The sequence below is a fragment of the Centroberyx affinis genome, unplaced genomic scaffold, assembly GCF_046629955.1.
Source record: "Centroberyx affinis isolate AG114_WGS23_722 - 3 ecotype Tasmania unplaced genomic scaffold, CSIRO-AGI_Caff_v1 ptg007547l_1, whole genome shotgun sequence".
Taxonomy (NCBI): Eukaryota; Metazoa; Chordata; class Actinopteri; order Beryciformes; family Berycidae; genus Centroberyx; species Centroberyx affinis.
In genome coordinates this window covers 42,895-60,263 of record NW_027283807.1, presented here as the reverse complement: position 1 = coordinate 60,263, position 17,369 = coordinate 42,895, and the positions used below count along the sequence as shown (strand labels likewise).

At 40.5% G+C, this 17,369-nt stretch overlaps 1 protein-coding gene across 2 annotated transcripts; it reads left to right on the top strand.

Annotated features, from left to right (window-relative positions):
* Window positions 1-9,716, top strand: r3hdm4 (R3H domain containing 4). Of its 2 annotated transcripts, XR_011694875.1 has the most exons (9): window positions 1-167; window positions 1,661-1,818; window positions 2,959-3,080; window positions 4,123-4,237; window positions 4,325-4,410; window positions 5,532-5,617; window positions 6,282-6,337; window positions 7,409-8,631; window positions 8,895-9,716. XR_011694875.1 is itself a non-coding variant. In XM_071513814.1 (8 exons), exons 1-8 carry the CDS (start codon window positions 121-123, stop codon window positions 7,510-7,512), a joined length of 774 nt encoding a protein of 257 aa, XP_071369915.1. In that variant the 5' UTR covers window positions 1-120; the 3' UTR covers window positions 7,513-9,716. The 2 variants fall into 2 exon arrangements, 1 of the variants encoding a protein (XP_071369915.1); XM_071513814.1 differs by having other exon boundaries at window positions 7,409-9,716.
* The last annotated feature ends 7,653 nt before the right edge of the window (window positions 9,717-17,369 follow it).

The window sequence follows — 17,369 nt, the reverse complement described above, 5'->3', positions numbered from 1 at the left end:
TCGAATCTGCAAAACATCTTGCTTTAACTTTTCTTTGTCGTTGCAAGTGTATTTATTTATTTTTTACACATTTTGTAAAGATCTAAAAGTGGGCTCTTTCCGTTTGTTTAGCTTCGTAAGATGGTTGTTCTGACAAATGACAACAATGAAGAACAGGATTTTAATATGTGAGTGAAAATAACAAATCTGTAGCCAGCTAGCGTAAGCCAACAACCCATTTAAATAGCTAACGTTAGTTTTACGGCTCGAGTTTTTGGTTGGAATTAGTTGATCTTAAATGGTAGCTAGTTAGCTTGCTAATTAACCTAATTTGAATCTGGTTGCTAATTTGGTTACTTGTTAAGGTAAGGTTAAAGCTGGCCGCAGCTTTTAGCCCTCTGTCCTTCATAGCCTTTTAGCTGTTAGCTAGCCAGCCTGCTAATCAGGCTGGGCTGTGTTGTATTGGTCTTCTGTTTAGTAGCGCTGACGTATTACTACCAGGGAATTAACTGTGTTTTACTATGTGTTTTACTACCAGGGAATTGCCTGGTTAGTCTTGCCTGTGGAGAAACAGTGTCTAGTTTGGCATTTCCAGTTGTCCTATTTATTCAGGTTATAACGTTAAATTGATTGCTCTATTGTCTGGGGTTAGGGTGCAGTTTGCAGAATTGAGAAAATATAATATTTGTGAGACTATAAAATGCAGGTTAAACCTATACTATGCTGCTCCATGGTCACCACAGTACAGGTTTGCTGAGGTTTATGTCAAGTCGTTTTGTCCAAACTTAAACAAGACTCAGATTACATGGTGCATGCTGCTGTAACGCTGCCAACCTGCAGGGCAAAGGGCTAAAAACGTCCTCAGCAGAGGGAGCTGGCCAGTCAGGGAGGAAACCATCTGAAACCCACTGACCCAGTTCTGCAGAGGAGATAAACCTCCTGGCATGACACATCTGCAGCCTCACTACGCTCTCATGTGCCTTTTGAAATACTGCAGAGATAACCTACATAGAGACACAGCAGCAGTGTACAGGAATACAGTGCATACACCCTAAAACACTGTAACACTGTTAAAGAAAATATTTCAGTGATCTGAAACATCAATGGTAAATGTAAGGTTTGGGTGTCAGTCCCTATGAATCAAAGAGCGAGGGCATTTTGCACCAACGTTCGACAATCATACAGGGAGAAATCCATCACAGAAGAGGAGAGAGAGAGACTAATAGGAGCAGGAAATAGACCAGAATGCAATGCAGCATCAAGACAGCTTGAGTTTGAGTTGGGGCGTGGCTTTCACGCTTGCTTAACTGGAAGAACTCTTGCTGTCTTGCTGTGTGCTCTCTGTATCACATTGTCCACCAGAACGTATAATCCACAGCTGAATGATCACACTTTCAAGCTATTTATACAACCATACGCCCTTATATGGCCGTACACAAAGGCATTCTGGGAAATGTAGGAAATCAGTAATTGAAGTAGAAGTAGATAAGGCAAGTTGAGGGGAAGTGGGTTTACCTAAAAAGTAACTCACGACACTTCATCACTAAATAACTGCTGGATTGTGTTGAACATCACAGATAGATGATATTTAACAGTGTAAGAGGATCTGAGGGGGATTTCTCCTTCACTCATTCATGTGTTGAACAAGGCTAAAGTGACCCGTGGCTCTGTGTTTTCCCAGCCTGATAGAGGAGCGTAAATGCAGCTCCCTCCCCAGCTCCCCCGCCAAGCGAGTGTCTCCCACCAAGAAGAAGCAGTTCTTCATCAACCAAGCCATCCGCAACTCCGACCTCACGCCCCGAGCCAAAGGCAAGAAGAGCCTCCGCCGGCAGGAGAACAGTGAGTCTCATTCCCACCTGTCAGACGTGCTGCAGACACACAACTCTGCTTCACATAGAACCTGACATTTGTTTGGTTTCTTTTCTTCGTTTTGAGGTGAGATGTTTTGGAAGTCTTGGGTCTTACTCTTGTTTCACCATTTCCCCTCTGATGCTGTGTGTGTGTGTGTTCATCCAGGCTCTGTTCACACTGCAGCAGAAAGTGTCCTAATTCTGATTATTTCCCCTCCCATGTGACTCAGATCTGATGTTTTCTAATCGGTGTGAACAGAAAAAAGCTGCATGCACTCGCAGTTTTTCAATTTGAATCTGGATCACATGGATATGTGCTACAAAATCAGATCCTGAGGCATGAAACTTGTATTTGAACGCCCATATCAGAATTTGTCAGAGTTGCCATTACAATAAGTGAATTTTACTGTCATCATTTTAGCACCACGGCAGCTTGGCTGAGTCGGTGTTAGCATGGAGGACAAAGACAAAACAGTGGAAAGAAAGACAAATAGCTGGCTCGACGCCTCAGTTGAGTCAAAACTGGAAGGCTCATACCATAACTGAAATGTGTTGAAACAAGCGAGAGAAGTGCAGGTTCAAAAATGGATGTCACATCTGTTGTTACTGCTACTCTCCATGCCTTTCCCACATCTCTGTCAGTTCATATCAGTATCAGATCTGGGTCACATCCTAGAATAGATATGAAGAGTGAGTCATCCAAAAAAATCACATATGAGCAGCAGCTTTTGAACATGAAGGCCTGCGGTCTGAACTGAGCCTTTTTTTTTGGTTGCCTCCTTTTTTTTAAAATCTCTTATTTCTCTTGTCTTTCGTTCTGTGTTTTATATCATTGCATTTTATCACCATATTTTATCAGTTTGCTTCCATGTGTTATCATTGTGCAGCTCAGCTCATCTGAGAATTTTGAATTCACAAATCCATAGATCCATTTTTATCAGTGGAACATCCCAGCTCAGCTTCACCGCAGACTTCTTGTTATTCTTGTTACTTCTTAGAACCTCTTGGCTTCACATTGCTTTAATAACGAAATAAAGGACCTTGAATTAATAAATCCACTGGTTCATTTTTACAAGCCTGTTTTAACACCCTGTCCCCCTCTTTCTTCCCTCTCTTTACTAAAACTCAGCGCGCTTCCTTGCTAATCTCCTGGAGAGAGATGAGTGCACCAAAGATGAGCTGGAGGTGTGCAGCAACCCGGCCATCCCCTCCATCTTCACTGAGGCCTGCACCAACGGAAACTATGTGGAGGTACGCTTCACTCTGCCTCACTCTGACACTCAGCTGTCCTGGATGTTATGTAGTACTGGAGTTCAGTCTCAGTCTGGAGTCCACCTGCATTTATTTTCTGTCTAACACTACAGACTATTTAAGGGATTTCAACCTGTGTATAGTCTGTAATGCTCCTCAAACTTGTATGCATTGCTCAGTTGGATGTTGAAGGCTTTAGTCCAGAGCTCCAGCAGATAGATCTACATCTCTGTTCAGCCTCAAGAAACTGATTAAGTATTATTTTTTACATTTGGAAAGACATGTACGGTGTTTATTGCCTGTTTTGGTCTTGGTCTCGACCCCCTTTGGACCCGGTCTTCACTCAAACCCGACTAAACCTGATCCTGTAATTCAGTGATTCTCAACCTTTTTCATATCAAGGACCCCTAATTTAGTCCACATTAGAGCCACGGACCCCCATTTGATGAGATTTTTTCTCTCGGACCCAAATCTGAAAATATTTTTATTACTAGAAATGATTTTGTCCAGAATCCCATGACTATCTGTATTGTAGGTAGAGAGATAACAGTGAAACTATGATGATCAAATGATCAAAACAGTCATTCTTCTACATTCTCTAATTGTGTTCACTTCTTGTGAATGAAATAACCCTGAAGTTTAACAATTCATCAATTTGCTGGGGACCCCCTGGAACCCCCTCAAGGACCCCTGGTGGTCCCTGGAGCCCACGTTGAGAACCGCTGCTGTAATTGACTTGCATTCGCCTAAGGTGCAGGGCTGCACAGTTAATAGAAAAAAGATAAAACTTTTTTTTTCTAAAAGGGAAACGTGTTCCAGACAACTGTGTTCTGGTGCTGTGAAAACTGAAAAGTCTTTAATATACGTTTTGTGGTACATGAGTTCCTGTAATGCTGTAAAACTCTCCTGAAGCCAGAAATCAGAGAGTTGTGTTGCACCTTAGATGCAGGCATGATGTCAAATCTGTGACCGCACCAATAAAACCTGTGTGAGTTTTCGAAACCGAGCGATCTTCCTCTTCCTCATCCTCCTGGTCTTGCAGCCGTGGAACGACTTCATGAATCGCTCCGGAGAGGAGCAGGAGAAGCTGCTGTCGCTGCTGGAGGAAGAAGCCAAGAAGAAGAACTCCCTCCGCATCCTCAAAGACCAGAGGAATGGTGAGAGTCCAGCCTCAGTGTGTCTAACGTCTTCCCCGGTGTTCAGGGCGGGGCTGAGTCGGTTGACTGTCGTTCGTCTTTCCACAGTAAATCCTGCCTTCACTGCTCAAGACTACTTCCAGAGGATCGATCGGAGGCTGCGGGCGACTCTGAAACGGAAACAAGTCCCCATAGTGAGTATCTGCTCCCGCTGCTCCGAGGCTGAACGTCCATGTCACTGATATTATCAATTAATCTCACCGTCATATCACATTAACATTCAAGGCGTTTACAGGGCGTCTGCAAGTCTGGAAAAATCTGGAAATGTCTTAAATTATATCTAAACACAAGGCATTAAATTGTCTTTGGAAATGGAAAATAGAAACAAACTCCACTGGACTTAATGAAGAGTTGAAGACATTTCATCACTCAGCTGAGAGGTTTCATCACTTCTGCTTATTGCTGCTGAATCGTCTTCAATTCTTCATTTTATGTCCAGTGGATTTTGTTTCTATTTATTTGGACATGTTACTACCTGGAGGACTGAAATGAATCTACACAGACATCTTGGATTCAATTACAATATAGCAGTTTAACCCTTAAATTGAATTTGTGAGATCTTCATAATGATGCGGTTTCTTGGTGTGTGTGAAATCAGCCCAGTCATGCAAGTGTCAAATTGTCACACTTCACAATCACACTTATTTCTGTGTTGTTGGTAGAACTGCAACAATTAATCGATTAATAGATTAGTTGTCAACTATTATATTAATCGCCAACTATTTTGATAATCGATTAATCGGTTTGAGTAATTTTTTAAGAAAAATAAGTCAAAATTCTCTGATTCCAGCTTCTTAAATGTGAATATTTTCTGGTTTCTTTACTCCTCTATGACAGTAAACTGAATATCTTTGGGTTGTGGACAAAACAAGACATTTGAGGACGTCATCTTGGGCTTTGGGAAACACTGATCCACATTTTTCAAGATTTTCTGACATTTTATAGACCAAACAACTAATCGATTAATCAAGAAAATAATGGACCGATTAATCAACAATGAAAATAATCGTTAGTTGCAGTCCTAGTAGTTGGTCATAAGGAATGCACCAAGTTTTTAGGAGATTGACCCCTTGGTCAACTTGGCCATTAATTAAGTGATGATGAGAGCACAGACACCAAAATCATCCGTGTTAGTTTTGTCAGGACACCTGGCTGCTGTGGGGATCGAACCTGTGTCCTTCTGGTTCCAGGACGCTGTCCCCCTGCCACCCACTGCTGCTGCTGTGTCTCATTAATGTTGTGTGTTGGTCCACAGGGAACTCTGGAAGTGCTTGAGGAAAACCTGCTGAGCTTCTTCAACGCTCAGCCTCACTCAGTTTACACCACCAACCTCGGCAGCAGGTACAAACCGCTTTCTTTTTTTTTTTTATCGCTGCACAGGAGAACTGAACAGACAGGTCACCAGGGGGAATACAGTACAGCTCATATGTTATCAGCAGTTAGCTTTGTGTTAAGGCTTACTTTCCCGATAGCCCCAGGAAGAAAGAGAGGCATGAAGAGAAAACATCAACAGGGCATCAAGTAAGGATCACTTCAAGTCCATATCAGTCTCAGTCCATCTAGTCCTCAAATTAAGTTTAAAATGACTATTGTCTAATGACATTTATCTGACAAGTTCACATACAAACCCATTTTGGAAAAATTATAAATGTGATAATACTGGTAAACCACATACATAAAGTTAAGGGAGGAGAGAAAAAGTAATATCCATATTCATATGTAATAACCATTTCGACCAATACTTACAAAATGTATCGATACAAAGTCTTAGAGAAGAGGTCAGTTTCTCCATATCATACTACAAACCGCTTTCAATACATGTACGTACATTTTACAGAGCGTCCTTTAGAAAGTCTGAAAAAGCCTAAAATAATCTACATTTATGGCCTGGGGAAAAAAAAACGGGTCAAAAGTAATAGGCTACTTGATCATTTTGGATCAGGAAGATGATTAGTGTGACTGGACAGAGGATAATGAGTCTTGTCTCTGTCTGTTTGTGTCTCAGTTTTGAGCGGCTGCTGCTCCACGCTGTCTGCCAGTACATGGACCTGGTCTCTGCCAGTGAGTACAAATCCATCTGTACATACTAGACAGATACTGTATATCAGTTGGTCCATATATTCGGTTCATATTGTGTGTGTGTGTATGATGGAGCTTCCTCCCTGACCACAGCTACTGAAAAACAGATGTCACCTTTCATTTTCTTTTATTTTTTTTGTAAATTGATTCGTCACCCTGCCTTAAAGAGCTGCTGACACAAAGAATTTCATCAGTCTGGGTTTCAGTGGAGAGTTTTAGTGTCCCATGATGTTCTGAATGCTGTTTCAGAGGTTTTTCCACCCTGATGAGAAGAAAATACTCACGGAAGACCACATTTCTCGGAAGACCCTCTCCTCCTCCTCTCCTCTCCTCTCCTCTCCTCTCCTCTCCTCTCCTCTCCTCTCCTCTCCTCTCCTCTCCTGCTCTCCTCCTCCTCCTCTCCTCTCCTCTCCTCTCCACCTCTCCTCTCCTCTCCTCTCCTCTCCTCTCCTCTCTTCCTCTCCTCTCCTCTCTCCTCTTCTCCTCTCCTCTCCTCTCTCTCCTCCTCTTCTTCTCCTCTCCTCTCTCCTCTTCTCCTCTCCTCTCCTCTCCTGCTCTCCTCCTCACCTCTCCTCTCCTCTCCTCTCCTCTCCTCTCCTCTCCTCTCCTCTCCTCTCTTCCTCTCCTTTCCTCTCTCCTCCTCTCCTCTCCTCTCCTCTCCTCTCCTCTCCTATCCTCTCCTCTCCTCCTCCTTTTAAATCTCTTTTAAAAAAACGTCTTCTTTTAAATCTCTTCTTAAAACCGCTTGTTTAGAACTCCTTTTCAGCCATTTTTTCTTTTATGTTTGGTGTTTTATTTTATTGTAAAGCACTTGATGACTTTGTTTTGAAAGGTGCTATGCAAATAAAGTTTATTGTTATCATAATTGAGAGGAGTGTGTGTGTGTGTGTGTGTGTGTGTGTGTGTGTGTGTGTGTGTGTGTGTGTGTGTGTGTGTGTGTGTGTGTGTGTGTGTGTGTGTGTGTGTGTGTGTGTGTGTGTGTGTGTGTGTGTGTGTGTGTGTGTGTGTGTGTGTGTGTGTGTGTGTGTGTGTGTGTGTGTGTGTGTCCCTCAGGCAGTGACTGTCACGGCGCCCGGCAGACTGAAGTGGTGAACAAACAGGAGGAGTTCCTGCCTCCCAGTCCACTGCTGTCCGCCTACCTGGAGCAGATGAGCTGAGAGGAGAGAGAGCGACCTCGCCCCTCCCTCCTCCACCCCTCCACCCCCCACCCCCCCTCCTCTGAGGCTCTGCCAGGTGTAGATAGGTGTGTCCGGTCTGTAATGTAACCTCTATAAAGTCTGTAATGTCCGCCAACAGAGCTGAAACCTCCCCGCCTTCCTTTTCTCCGGCCGTGCTTCTGGAAGTAAATTTCCCGTTCATTTTCTCCATTGGCTTTTAAAAAAATACCGATATAAAGAGTTTTAACCTTTGAACCGAACCAGCCAGCTCTTCATGAGCTCATAACAATGTATTCAGAAAAAAAAAAATACAGTGTATATAGGAAAATCCAAAAAAAGTTAGGGTTACAAAACTGTGTACATGATGTTTTTTAAGAGGGATGAACTGCTTATGCGAGTGACATCAATTCCCGTTCTCTAATTTTTAACAGTGATAGTCAATAATATAATAATAGTGTAACAGTTTACTAGCCGACTAACGCTAACTTCAATCTGTTCTGGCTACCAACCACGCGTCACTCTGGTTTCCATGGTAACAGCGACGTCTCCGATTTGGTAGGAACTCGCTAAAGCTCATGGGTAGTGCAGTATTTCCCGATGAACTGAAGGAATAAAACAGGATTTCTTAATGACAAAGTTGACACCAGGAACATGTATTGTGTCCTTTCACAGTCTGACAGCTCATGTAAGTCTTACACAGTTAAATCGTTATAATAATCAACTTCGCAATGGAAAAAATGAACAGGAATTTGACTCGGGGGGGGGGGAAGTGTTTCAGCTCTATAAAGTCTGTAATGTCCGCTCTGCCTCGGCCAAACTGAGCGGAGTCTCCTCTGTAGTGCTGATGATGAGTAAGAAGGTGTGAGAACCAGAGGAACCGGTCTGAAGGAACCTGAAGGGAACGCCTGTAGGATTTCGTGTAAAGAGACGCAGTTAGTGAGATACGCAGCATGAATAGTACAAAATGTCTCTGAAAGCACAGAGCCGTCGCTCGTCGGTTTAGGTAAAGAGCTAAATGTTTAGAGTCTTTTGTCCCGGGTGTGAAACTAGCTTCTACTCTGAAAATAGCGTCATCTTTTGCTCATTATCATGTATTAGAAGAGAACTCAAACGCTTCAGGTAGGATTTCTGCATGATCTAAAGCTTTTTTTTTTTTTTTATGTATTCATAATCTCTGCATCTCATCACAGGTGCACTAAATGTTATTTCACTGATGGTCAATGTTGATAACAGACAAGTCAAAGATAATATGTACTGTAGCTTTTCATAGCTGCTGGTTAGCCTGTACTGTTTCAATGGAATGATGGATTTGTGGCAGCCAACACAAAGCTCACTCAGTTCACACTCACCGAACAACTCTGAAAACTTCTTTTTCCCACCAGATCAGCTTCTCCTGCCCAGTTCCTATACTGTATGTACTGTACGGTAGATGTGATGAATTGATAGAAAGCTAAACCACATTGTAGACATTTTGATGGCAGAAGCCGCTGTGCTTCGACTCACCTAGACACCTTTCATCTCAATTTCAACATGTACAACCCCGGACAAGCACTTATGCCTTATGAATGCATACAACGAGTTTCTACGTTTTTCTGTACATATATTTCTACATTTGTACTGACTAGCTTTTGGAAACACGTATCCAGTTTTCTGGATTTAAAATCGTTCCTCCATGATTTCTTTTTGTACTGTCGGCGACGGTGCGATGAAACTGAAACTTGAGCTGCCGGTGCATTTTGTCAACAACCAAAGTTTGTGCGCTTGTTGTGTGTGGAAATCCAATTTCTCAGGCTTTCAACTTCCCCCTCTGAATGTCATGTTGTGATTTCACACTGTGTCATTTTCTGTGTCAATTTATGCTTTCTTGAAGAGGAACTTCATGCCCGGCGCCTCGGGGTGCTGCCAACTTTTTACACCTTTATAACTGCCTGTTAGGGTTTAGTGGTGCTGTAAATATGAAGCTCGAATCAAACGCGTGCCAACGTTTTAATGGAAAAACTCCAACTGCAATAGTCTGAAAGCTTTATACGCTAGCTGTGTCCCTGTGTATTTAATGATGTGTGTGCACCAGTACCTATTTATAATTATCACTGCAACATTTAAAGGATTTGAGGTATTTTTCCTCATTGCAAGGCATTTCATTGTGTAATCTGTACTTCAGAGTGCTGAAAGCTGTGTCTGAAAAGATGAATTGAATAAATGTCAGTGTAACTCTTCACTGATGTTGTTTTTTTATTTCATAACTCAACGACCAGTCCAGAGACTTTTCATAAAACTGACTGACTTCACTTCATGCAGGATATAAAGGAGCACAGCTACAGAGAAACAGACTGGACAACCGGACATCACATTTGATTTTCTTTACACATTGGTAAATTAATTCTTCATTTAAATTCGGTAATGTCTCCCAGAGTTTCTCTACCATTCGTGTGGTGGGTCACTCTGCCTTAAAGAGCTGCTGACACTAAAAGAATTTCATCAGTCTGGTTTCAGTGGAGAGTTTTAGTGTCCCATGATGCTCTGAATGCTGCTTCAGAGGCTTTTCCACCCTGATGAGGAGAAAATACTCGGAAATGGGAAATACTCAGGGGAAATACTCAAATACCCATATCAGTCACTCCCTAGTTATATATAACTTATGGATCATTCTATATTGTCAGGTGACAGAAACACAGTTATCGTCTCTGTCATGTTAACATCATGCGGGGGTGCAGTCTCAGTTCAGTGTAACGTCACAAATCGATGAGGAAATGTTCCTTTCTCAGCACAGCGGCTGATTTCTAAAGATGTTGAAAGACCTGAAGACGAGAAGCGGAAAACCTGAAGGACGAGAACATGAAGCAGAACGTTTGAGAGAGTCTGCTCCGTTCTGTCCCATGATTTTTCCTCCCTGATGAGAAGAAAACTCTGGAGGAAACACTGAATACTAATAAAACACAGCTACTGAATATCGGCACAAAACATTAGCTGTCGGCAACTTCAGTCGGTATCGGCCTTCATAAAACCCATATCAGTCGAACCCTAGTTTCAACATCTTTTAATGGGAAATGACAGAAAGTGTTTCTCCAGAGACAATATCGGTGCAAAATATCTGTATTTGTGTCGGCCTTCCAAAACCAAAGTCAAACCATAATCTACAATCAAAATCTTTTTAGGCTGCTGGAAAGAGCAGGAAACCTCCACTGCTGTAAAGTGCTGATTCTTTATGCACTGTTGGGAAAAGTGAATAAGCACCAGGGGCCAGTTGCATAAAGATAGACCTGGTCTTAGACTTAAATATGACTTTAAGTCAGACTTGCTGTAGATACTTATATTTACCTGTTCCTACTACTTCTTGGTTGTTGTAGATCTCTAATGTGTTGTTTCTGTCTCTAAAGACTCTCTCTCTTCTTCAGACTCTTCCCAAAAACCAAAGATTTGGCATCTTGTATGAAACAGCTTCAGTATTTAAACTTCCCGCTCTGACAGTTAGGCCGACTCGTTGCCATAACAACAAAATTCTTAACTCAAGATTAGCCAGGGGGAAGGTGGCTATTATTCCTACCTCAAAGTAAGTCAGTTATAATATTTAAGTAACAGACAGTCTTAATTAGACTAGTCCAACCTGAGAATCTAAGACCAGTCTAAGGCTTCGACTAGTCTTAAACTAGCTTTACGCAACTGGCCCCTGGTTCCAGGTTAGGTGTCTCAGTGAAAAGGGATGTGGGCCAGTCGGAGTGAAAGCAGCCTCTCCCTGCCTCCAGGAGCTGCTCGTCCACCTAAAACTGTTCCATTAGCTGCTTCTAATGGAGAGTTTTAGTGTCACATGGTGTAAACGCTGTTTCAGAGGCTTTTCCACCCTGACAGGAAGAACGATTTAAGGGGGGAACGCTGAATACTTGGAATTTTTGGTCATTTTTTAGAGTGAAGAGGTTCACAAGCACAAAATATTTGCACAAAATATCGGCTATCAGCAGCCTTAATCCAAAAATATTGGTATTGGTCTTCAAAAACCCCATATGGCTCGAACCCTAATCAATACTGAAATAAAAGTAGAAATATACTGGAAGAAATACACCCTAGGTAAAGTTTTCCATTGGACCTTAGTTATATAATAGTATAAAGTCTTATACTAGAAATACTTTACAGTCGTACTCTACGATCGTCTTAAGTGTGGAAATGTGTGGAAGAAGTAATTTCCAGGTTTTGAGAAGTTTGGGAATTTCATAAAAAGTCCAGAAAAGTCTGGAAACTGTTGTTGTTTGGCCCTGTATTCACTATATTCATGACTGTTTTTTGCATATTATATTTGTTGACTTGAAGAACAATCCTGAGCTATGAAGTGATACGGCCACAGTCACATCAAACAGAACAATCAAAACCTTCAAATCCACTCAAGAAATTAAAAAGTCTAGAAAACATGTCATTATATAAACAGACCGCTGATAGCAAGCAGCTTATTATTCATGACAGACTTTGTAATCAGAGTCAAACCTGCTGACAGAACTCGGTTGGGAAACCCGTTCATGCAGCAGTTCCTGTAAATAAGATGCAACAGGATGCTTTGAAGAAAACACTGAAATGTTCCTTTGAGCCTTTGACATTTCACTGCAGCTCTTCCCCTTTTCGTGACTTCACCTCACCAGACACACAACACTTCACTGAGCCAGGCTGTGGTCAGACTCACCTACATCATTACAGTCTGCTGAAACCTGTGTTTACTGCTCAGACCAAACCCAGATTAAAGAGTTCTGTTCTAAAGTTAGATCCCTGAATGTAGGAACAGCGTCAGATACTCCTACAAAATGACCGACAGCACAAAATTAAAACAAAATGATGGTATTTATGGAAGTATAATAGGCAACTTATGTTCTTAGTTGGCAAAACTGGATCCTCTGTATTTTAGAGATACTGAATGATGAACTTTAGGGCAGTGATTCTCAACCTTTTTCATATCAAGGACCCCTAATTTAGACCACATTAGGGCCACGGACCCCCATTTGATGAGATTTTGTCTCTCAAACCCATGATATGATTTTGTCCAGAATCTCATGACTATCTGTATTGCAGGTAGTGAGATAACAGTGAAACCACGATCAAAACAGTCATTCCTCTACATTCTCTAATTGTGTTAACTTCTTGTAAATGAAATAATGCTTAAGTTTAACAATTCATCAGTTTGCTGGGGACCCCCTGGAAACCCCTAAAGGACCCCTGGTGGTCCCCGGACCCCACGTTGAGAACCACTGCTTTAGGTAATGATTTTTGACTTGAAGCATTTTGAAAGAGACGTTCTTCATATTGTGCAGTTGCATCATCCAGAAGGAAATTTACAAAATTAGAAGTGTGTGTTGGAAAAATTGTCAGTGTCACTTGTCAGTCATTAGCTTCAGATTAGAGCCAGCAGTTTGGTACATCTAATATATTAAAATAAAAATGTCATCTTAGTATTGCATAACATTGTTTTCATGTAGAATCATGTTTTGGAAAAACAGCAGTACTTTCAGTGGAACAGGAATATTCTGGTTTGTATTTTTCTCCACTAGGTGGCGCTCTCACACAGAGAGATACAGTCTGTTAGTGACCATAAGGATCAGACTTTATACAGGTGGAGAATATGCAAACATGATCATTTTATATATGAACCATTTTGATATCAAATTCTCAAAACCTGTCATTTATGAAGATGTCAACACAAATACTTATTAAGAAGATTTAAAAAGGACAAAATTAGTTTGTTTAATAGACTTTTCTGTAACAATTTTTAATTTGACTTTGTCCAAACCCAGCTATGATAAACATTTACAGAAACACTCTTATGATGTCTGGGCTTAGAGAGCAGCTTTTAAAGTTTAACTACAAATCAAATATTCAAAGTAACTTCTTCTTCTCCTGTAACATCTGCTTCTTCTTCTTCTTCTCCTGTAACATCTTCTTTTTCTTCTCCTGCTTCTCAAAATCATGTCAGAGAGCACAGTCAGCTTGATCATTCAGTGATTTCCCAACATGAGTTCATCACGATACACTGAAAAGTTGATACACTCTTGTACTACTGAAAAATGTTTTTTTTTTTTTTTTTTTTTAGGGTGCTGGCAAGTGCAGGAAAACCCACTGTTCCTTTATTTGACATGAGATGAAAAGTTTAGGAGCGAATGACGCGTTTCACTTCCTGCTTCTTCATGACTTTGGATCCAGGTGTGTAGATTTTGTCTTTATGCTCTGATGGGAAAAGTGAATCAGCACCAGGTTTGGACCGATATATATCACACTGCGCCGATATCTGTCTCTGAGTAAAACGGGATGTGGGCCAGTCTGTGTGACGGAGCAGAGCTTCTGATCTGACTGGGCAGCTTCAGGCTGTCGGTCTGTAAAACCTGAACCTGAAAGCAGCCTCTCCCTGCCTCCAGGAGCTGCTCGTCCACCTAAAACTGTTCCATTAGCTGCTTCTAATGGAGAGTTTTAGTGTCACATGGTGTAAACGCTGTTTCAGAGGCTTTTCCACCCTGACAGGAAGAACGATTTAAGGGGAAAACGCTGAATACTTGGAATTTTTTGTCATTTTTTTAGAGTGAAGAGGGTCAAATTTAAATATACAGCACAAAATATTAGCACAAAATATCGGCTATCAGCAGCCTCTGTCCAAAAATATTAGTATTGGTCTTCAAAAACCCCATATGGGTCAACCCCTAATCAGTACTGAAGTAAAAGTAGAAATATACTGGAAGAAATACACTCTAGTAAAAGTTTTCCATTGGAACGTAGAAGTTATATAAGAGTATGAAGTCTTATACTAGAAATACTTTAGGCCAGTGTTTCTCAACGTGGGGTCCGGGGACCACCAGGGGTCCTTGAGGGGGCTCCAGAGGGTCCCCCAGCAAATTGATGAATCGTTAAACTTCACCGTTATTTAATTTAGAAGAAGTTAACACAGTTAGAGAATGTAGAAGAATGACTGCTGTGATCATAGTTTCACTGTTATCTCTCTACCTGCAATACAGACAGTCATGGGGTTCTGGACAAAATCATATCTGACAATAAAGATATTCTCAGATTTGGGTCAAAGAGACAAAATCTCATCAAATGGGGGATTAAATATGGACTAAATTCGGGTCCTTGATATGAAAAAAGTTGAGAATCTCTGCTTTAGGCAACATCTGATGAGGCGGAGGGGGGATCATTTTCTTCCTTTTTTTTTTTTCTTTTTTTTTTAATATCTGGAGATCTTTATTTTAGTAAACAGCTGAGAGACTCCACCAGCTGCCAGCCAATCATCACTCACTGATGCGTTTCTAATATTAAAATGTGGAAATACATGAAGTGGCTGGTGACTTTTGGAAGCCGTCAATCACTCTGACAAAAAAGGTTTATTTCCTGCCCTGGATTCATAAAGTGCAGCAATTTTACTGACAAAGGGCCGTTGCCAAAACCTTCATCACAGGAAGAAAAGCTGTTAAACTGATCTGAAAATGGGAAAAGGTGGGTAGTGAGATTCAGTGGGTTTTCCCTCCACTAAACCCCACCTAAACCCACTTTACCCACAATTTTATTCTCTAGAAACTGTAGTGTTAAACTTCCATAAAGGTTAGTTTTTTCACCCAACACATTCACACAGATTATTTTATGACTTAATCCACTTTTTATTTTCAGAATGTAAGATGTTAAGCTCCATAATGCTTAGTTTCTACCACGTAAATCATCCGGTAACACTTTACAATAAGGGTACATTAATTAAGGGTTAGTTAATGCTTAATAAGCATTAACTAACCCTTAATTAACAGTTAACTAATGTGTCTGGTAATCCTTTACTAATGGTGTTCATGTTAACTAAGGTATTAATTTATACATAATTTAATAGTCATCTTTATAAACTATTAAATAATGTATAAATTAACACCTTAGTTAACATGAACACCATTAGTAAATTATTACCAGACACATTAGTTAACTGTTAATTAAGGGTTAGTTAATGCTTATTAAGCATTAACTAACCATTATTAAGCATTAACTAACCCTTAATTAATGTACCCTTATTGTAAAGTGTTACCCATCATCCATACAGTATGTTTTATGGCAGGGATGAGATGATCTGCTTATCTCACGATACATTCGATACGTGATATGAGGTTCATGATTCAATACAACCACGATATGATGTAGCCTGATAAATAAAAGTTCAATGACAACAAAGTCTGACTGTGCAGAATTCTGTTTATTTCTGAGACACAAATCTTTCTAGCGATGCCATTGGCTGCTAGAATGTAAACAATTTCAAAATGTCATTACAAAGTTCAAATAATATAATTGGGATGGAGAGCTTGTGAAATTGTGATGGTCAAGCGTCTCATTTGTGATTACTACAGCAGAATAAAATGGAGCTGATATCATGATTCAGTTTTCTGCCCCACGATACGTATTGTCACATTTTCGTATTGCGATATATTGAATTTCGACATATCCTCCCATCCCTAATACAAGTCTTCAAAATCTCAACACTGGAATAAAATGTCTACAAAATGCTCAGTGTACTGCTACTTTACAAACGTGGCAAACTGTAGTTTAGGTGGGATTTAATCCGCCTAAACTCACTTTACACACCTTTACATTTTTAGTTTCAGAAAGTTAGCTTCCATGAAGCATTTTATGACTTTATTCACTTTTTATTTTCAGAATGTAAGATGTAGAGCTTCATAATAGTTCATTTTTCCAACCCAAACCATCCATACAGTTTATCAGAGGTGGAAAGTAACTAAGTACATTTACTTGAATACTGTACCTAAGTACAATTTTGAGGTACTTAAACTATACTTGAGTATTACCATTTTATGCGACTTTATACTTCTACTCCAATACATTTCAGAGGGAAATATTGTACTTTTTACTCCACTACCTTTATTTGATAACTTAAGTTACTAGTTACTTTGCAGATTGAGATTATTAATACAAAATATAATCAACTAATAAATTGTGATGTATTATTATAGATTACTGTAAGCTACCCAGCAGTATATAAAGTAGTGGAAATCAGCCCCACCTTTTCCAGCTGCAACATTAAAGTGATGCTTACACATTCAATAATATTATATACTGTATTATTCTGAAATGGGCCATTCTGCATAATAGAGTACTTTTACTTTTGTTGCTTTAAGTACATTTTGATGCTAATACTTTTGTACTTTTACTTAGTAAGTAACATTTTGAATGCAGGACTTTTACTTGTAACAGAGTATTTTTATACTGTGGTGTTTCTACTTTTACTTACGTAAAAGATCTGAGTACTTCTTCCACCACTGCAGCTTATTTTATGCAGTTTTACACCAAACAGCCTCCCTGCTGTACAATACAAGTCTCCAAGGTCTCAACACTGGAACAAAATGTCTACACAACGCTCAGTTTACTGCTACTTATATGATACTATAAATTTACATTGTCAAGATACATTTTCAACCTAAAAAAGGTGTCAAAGTGTAGGTTAGGTGGGATTTAGCCCAGCTAAACTCACTTTACACACCTTTATATTTTCAGAAAGTTAGCTTCTTCCACCCAAACCATCCACACAGCATGTTTTATGTAGTTTTACAGTTTTACACACAGCATTTAATTCTCCCATCCAGCCTCCCTGCTGCTGTTACAATACAGGGGGCTCTCCATCAAGGGACCGTCTGTAAAGTGTCACCGGGGGAACAAAACGAACACACAGCGGTCAGTTTTAGGGGTGAAGTGTGAAGAACTGCAGGGAGAGAAAATGCCAGGTGTGTTTTGAGTTATAAATCAGGTTTTGACAGTCTTTCTCACACATGCCCACCTTTGTATATACCTCCCCCTCGCTCCCCAGTGCTTCACATAATTACATTGGCCGACAGCCCCTGTGTCGGGGTGTG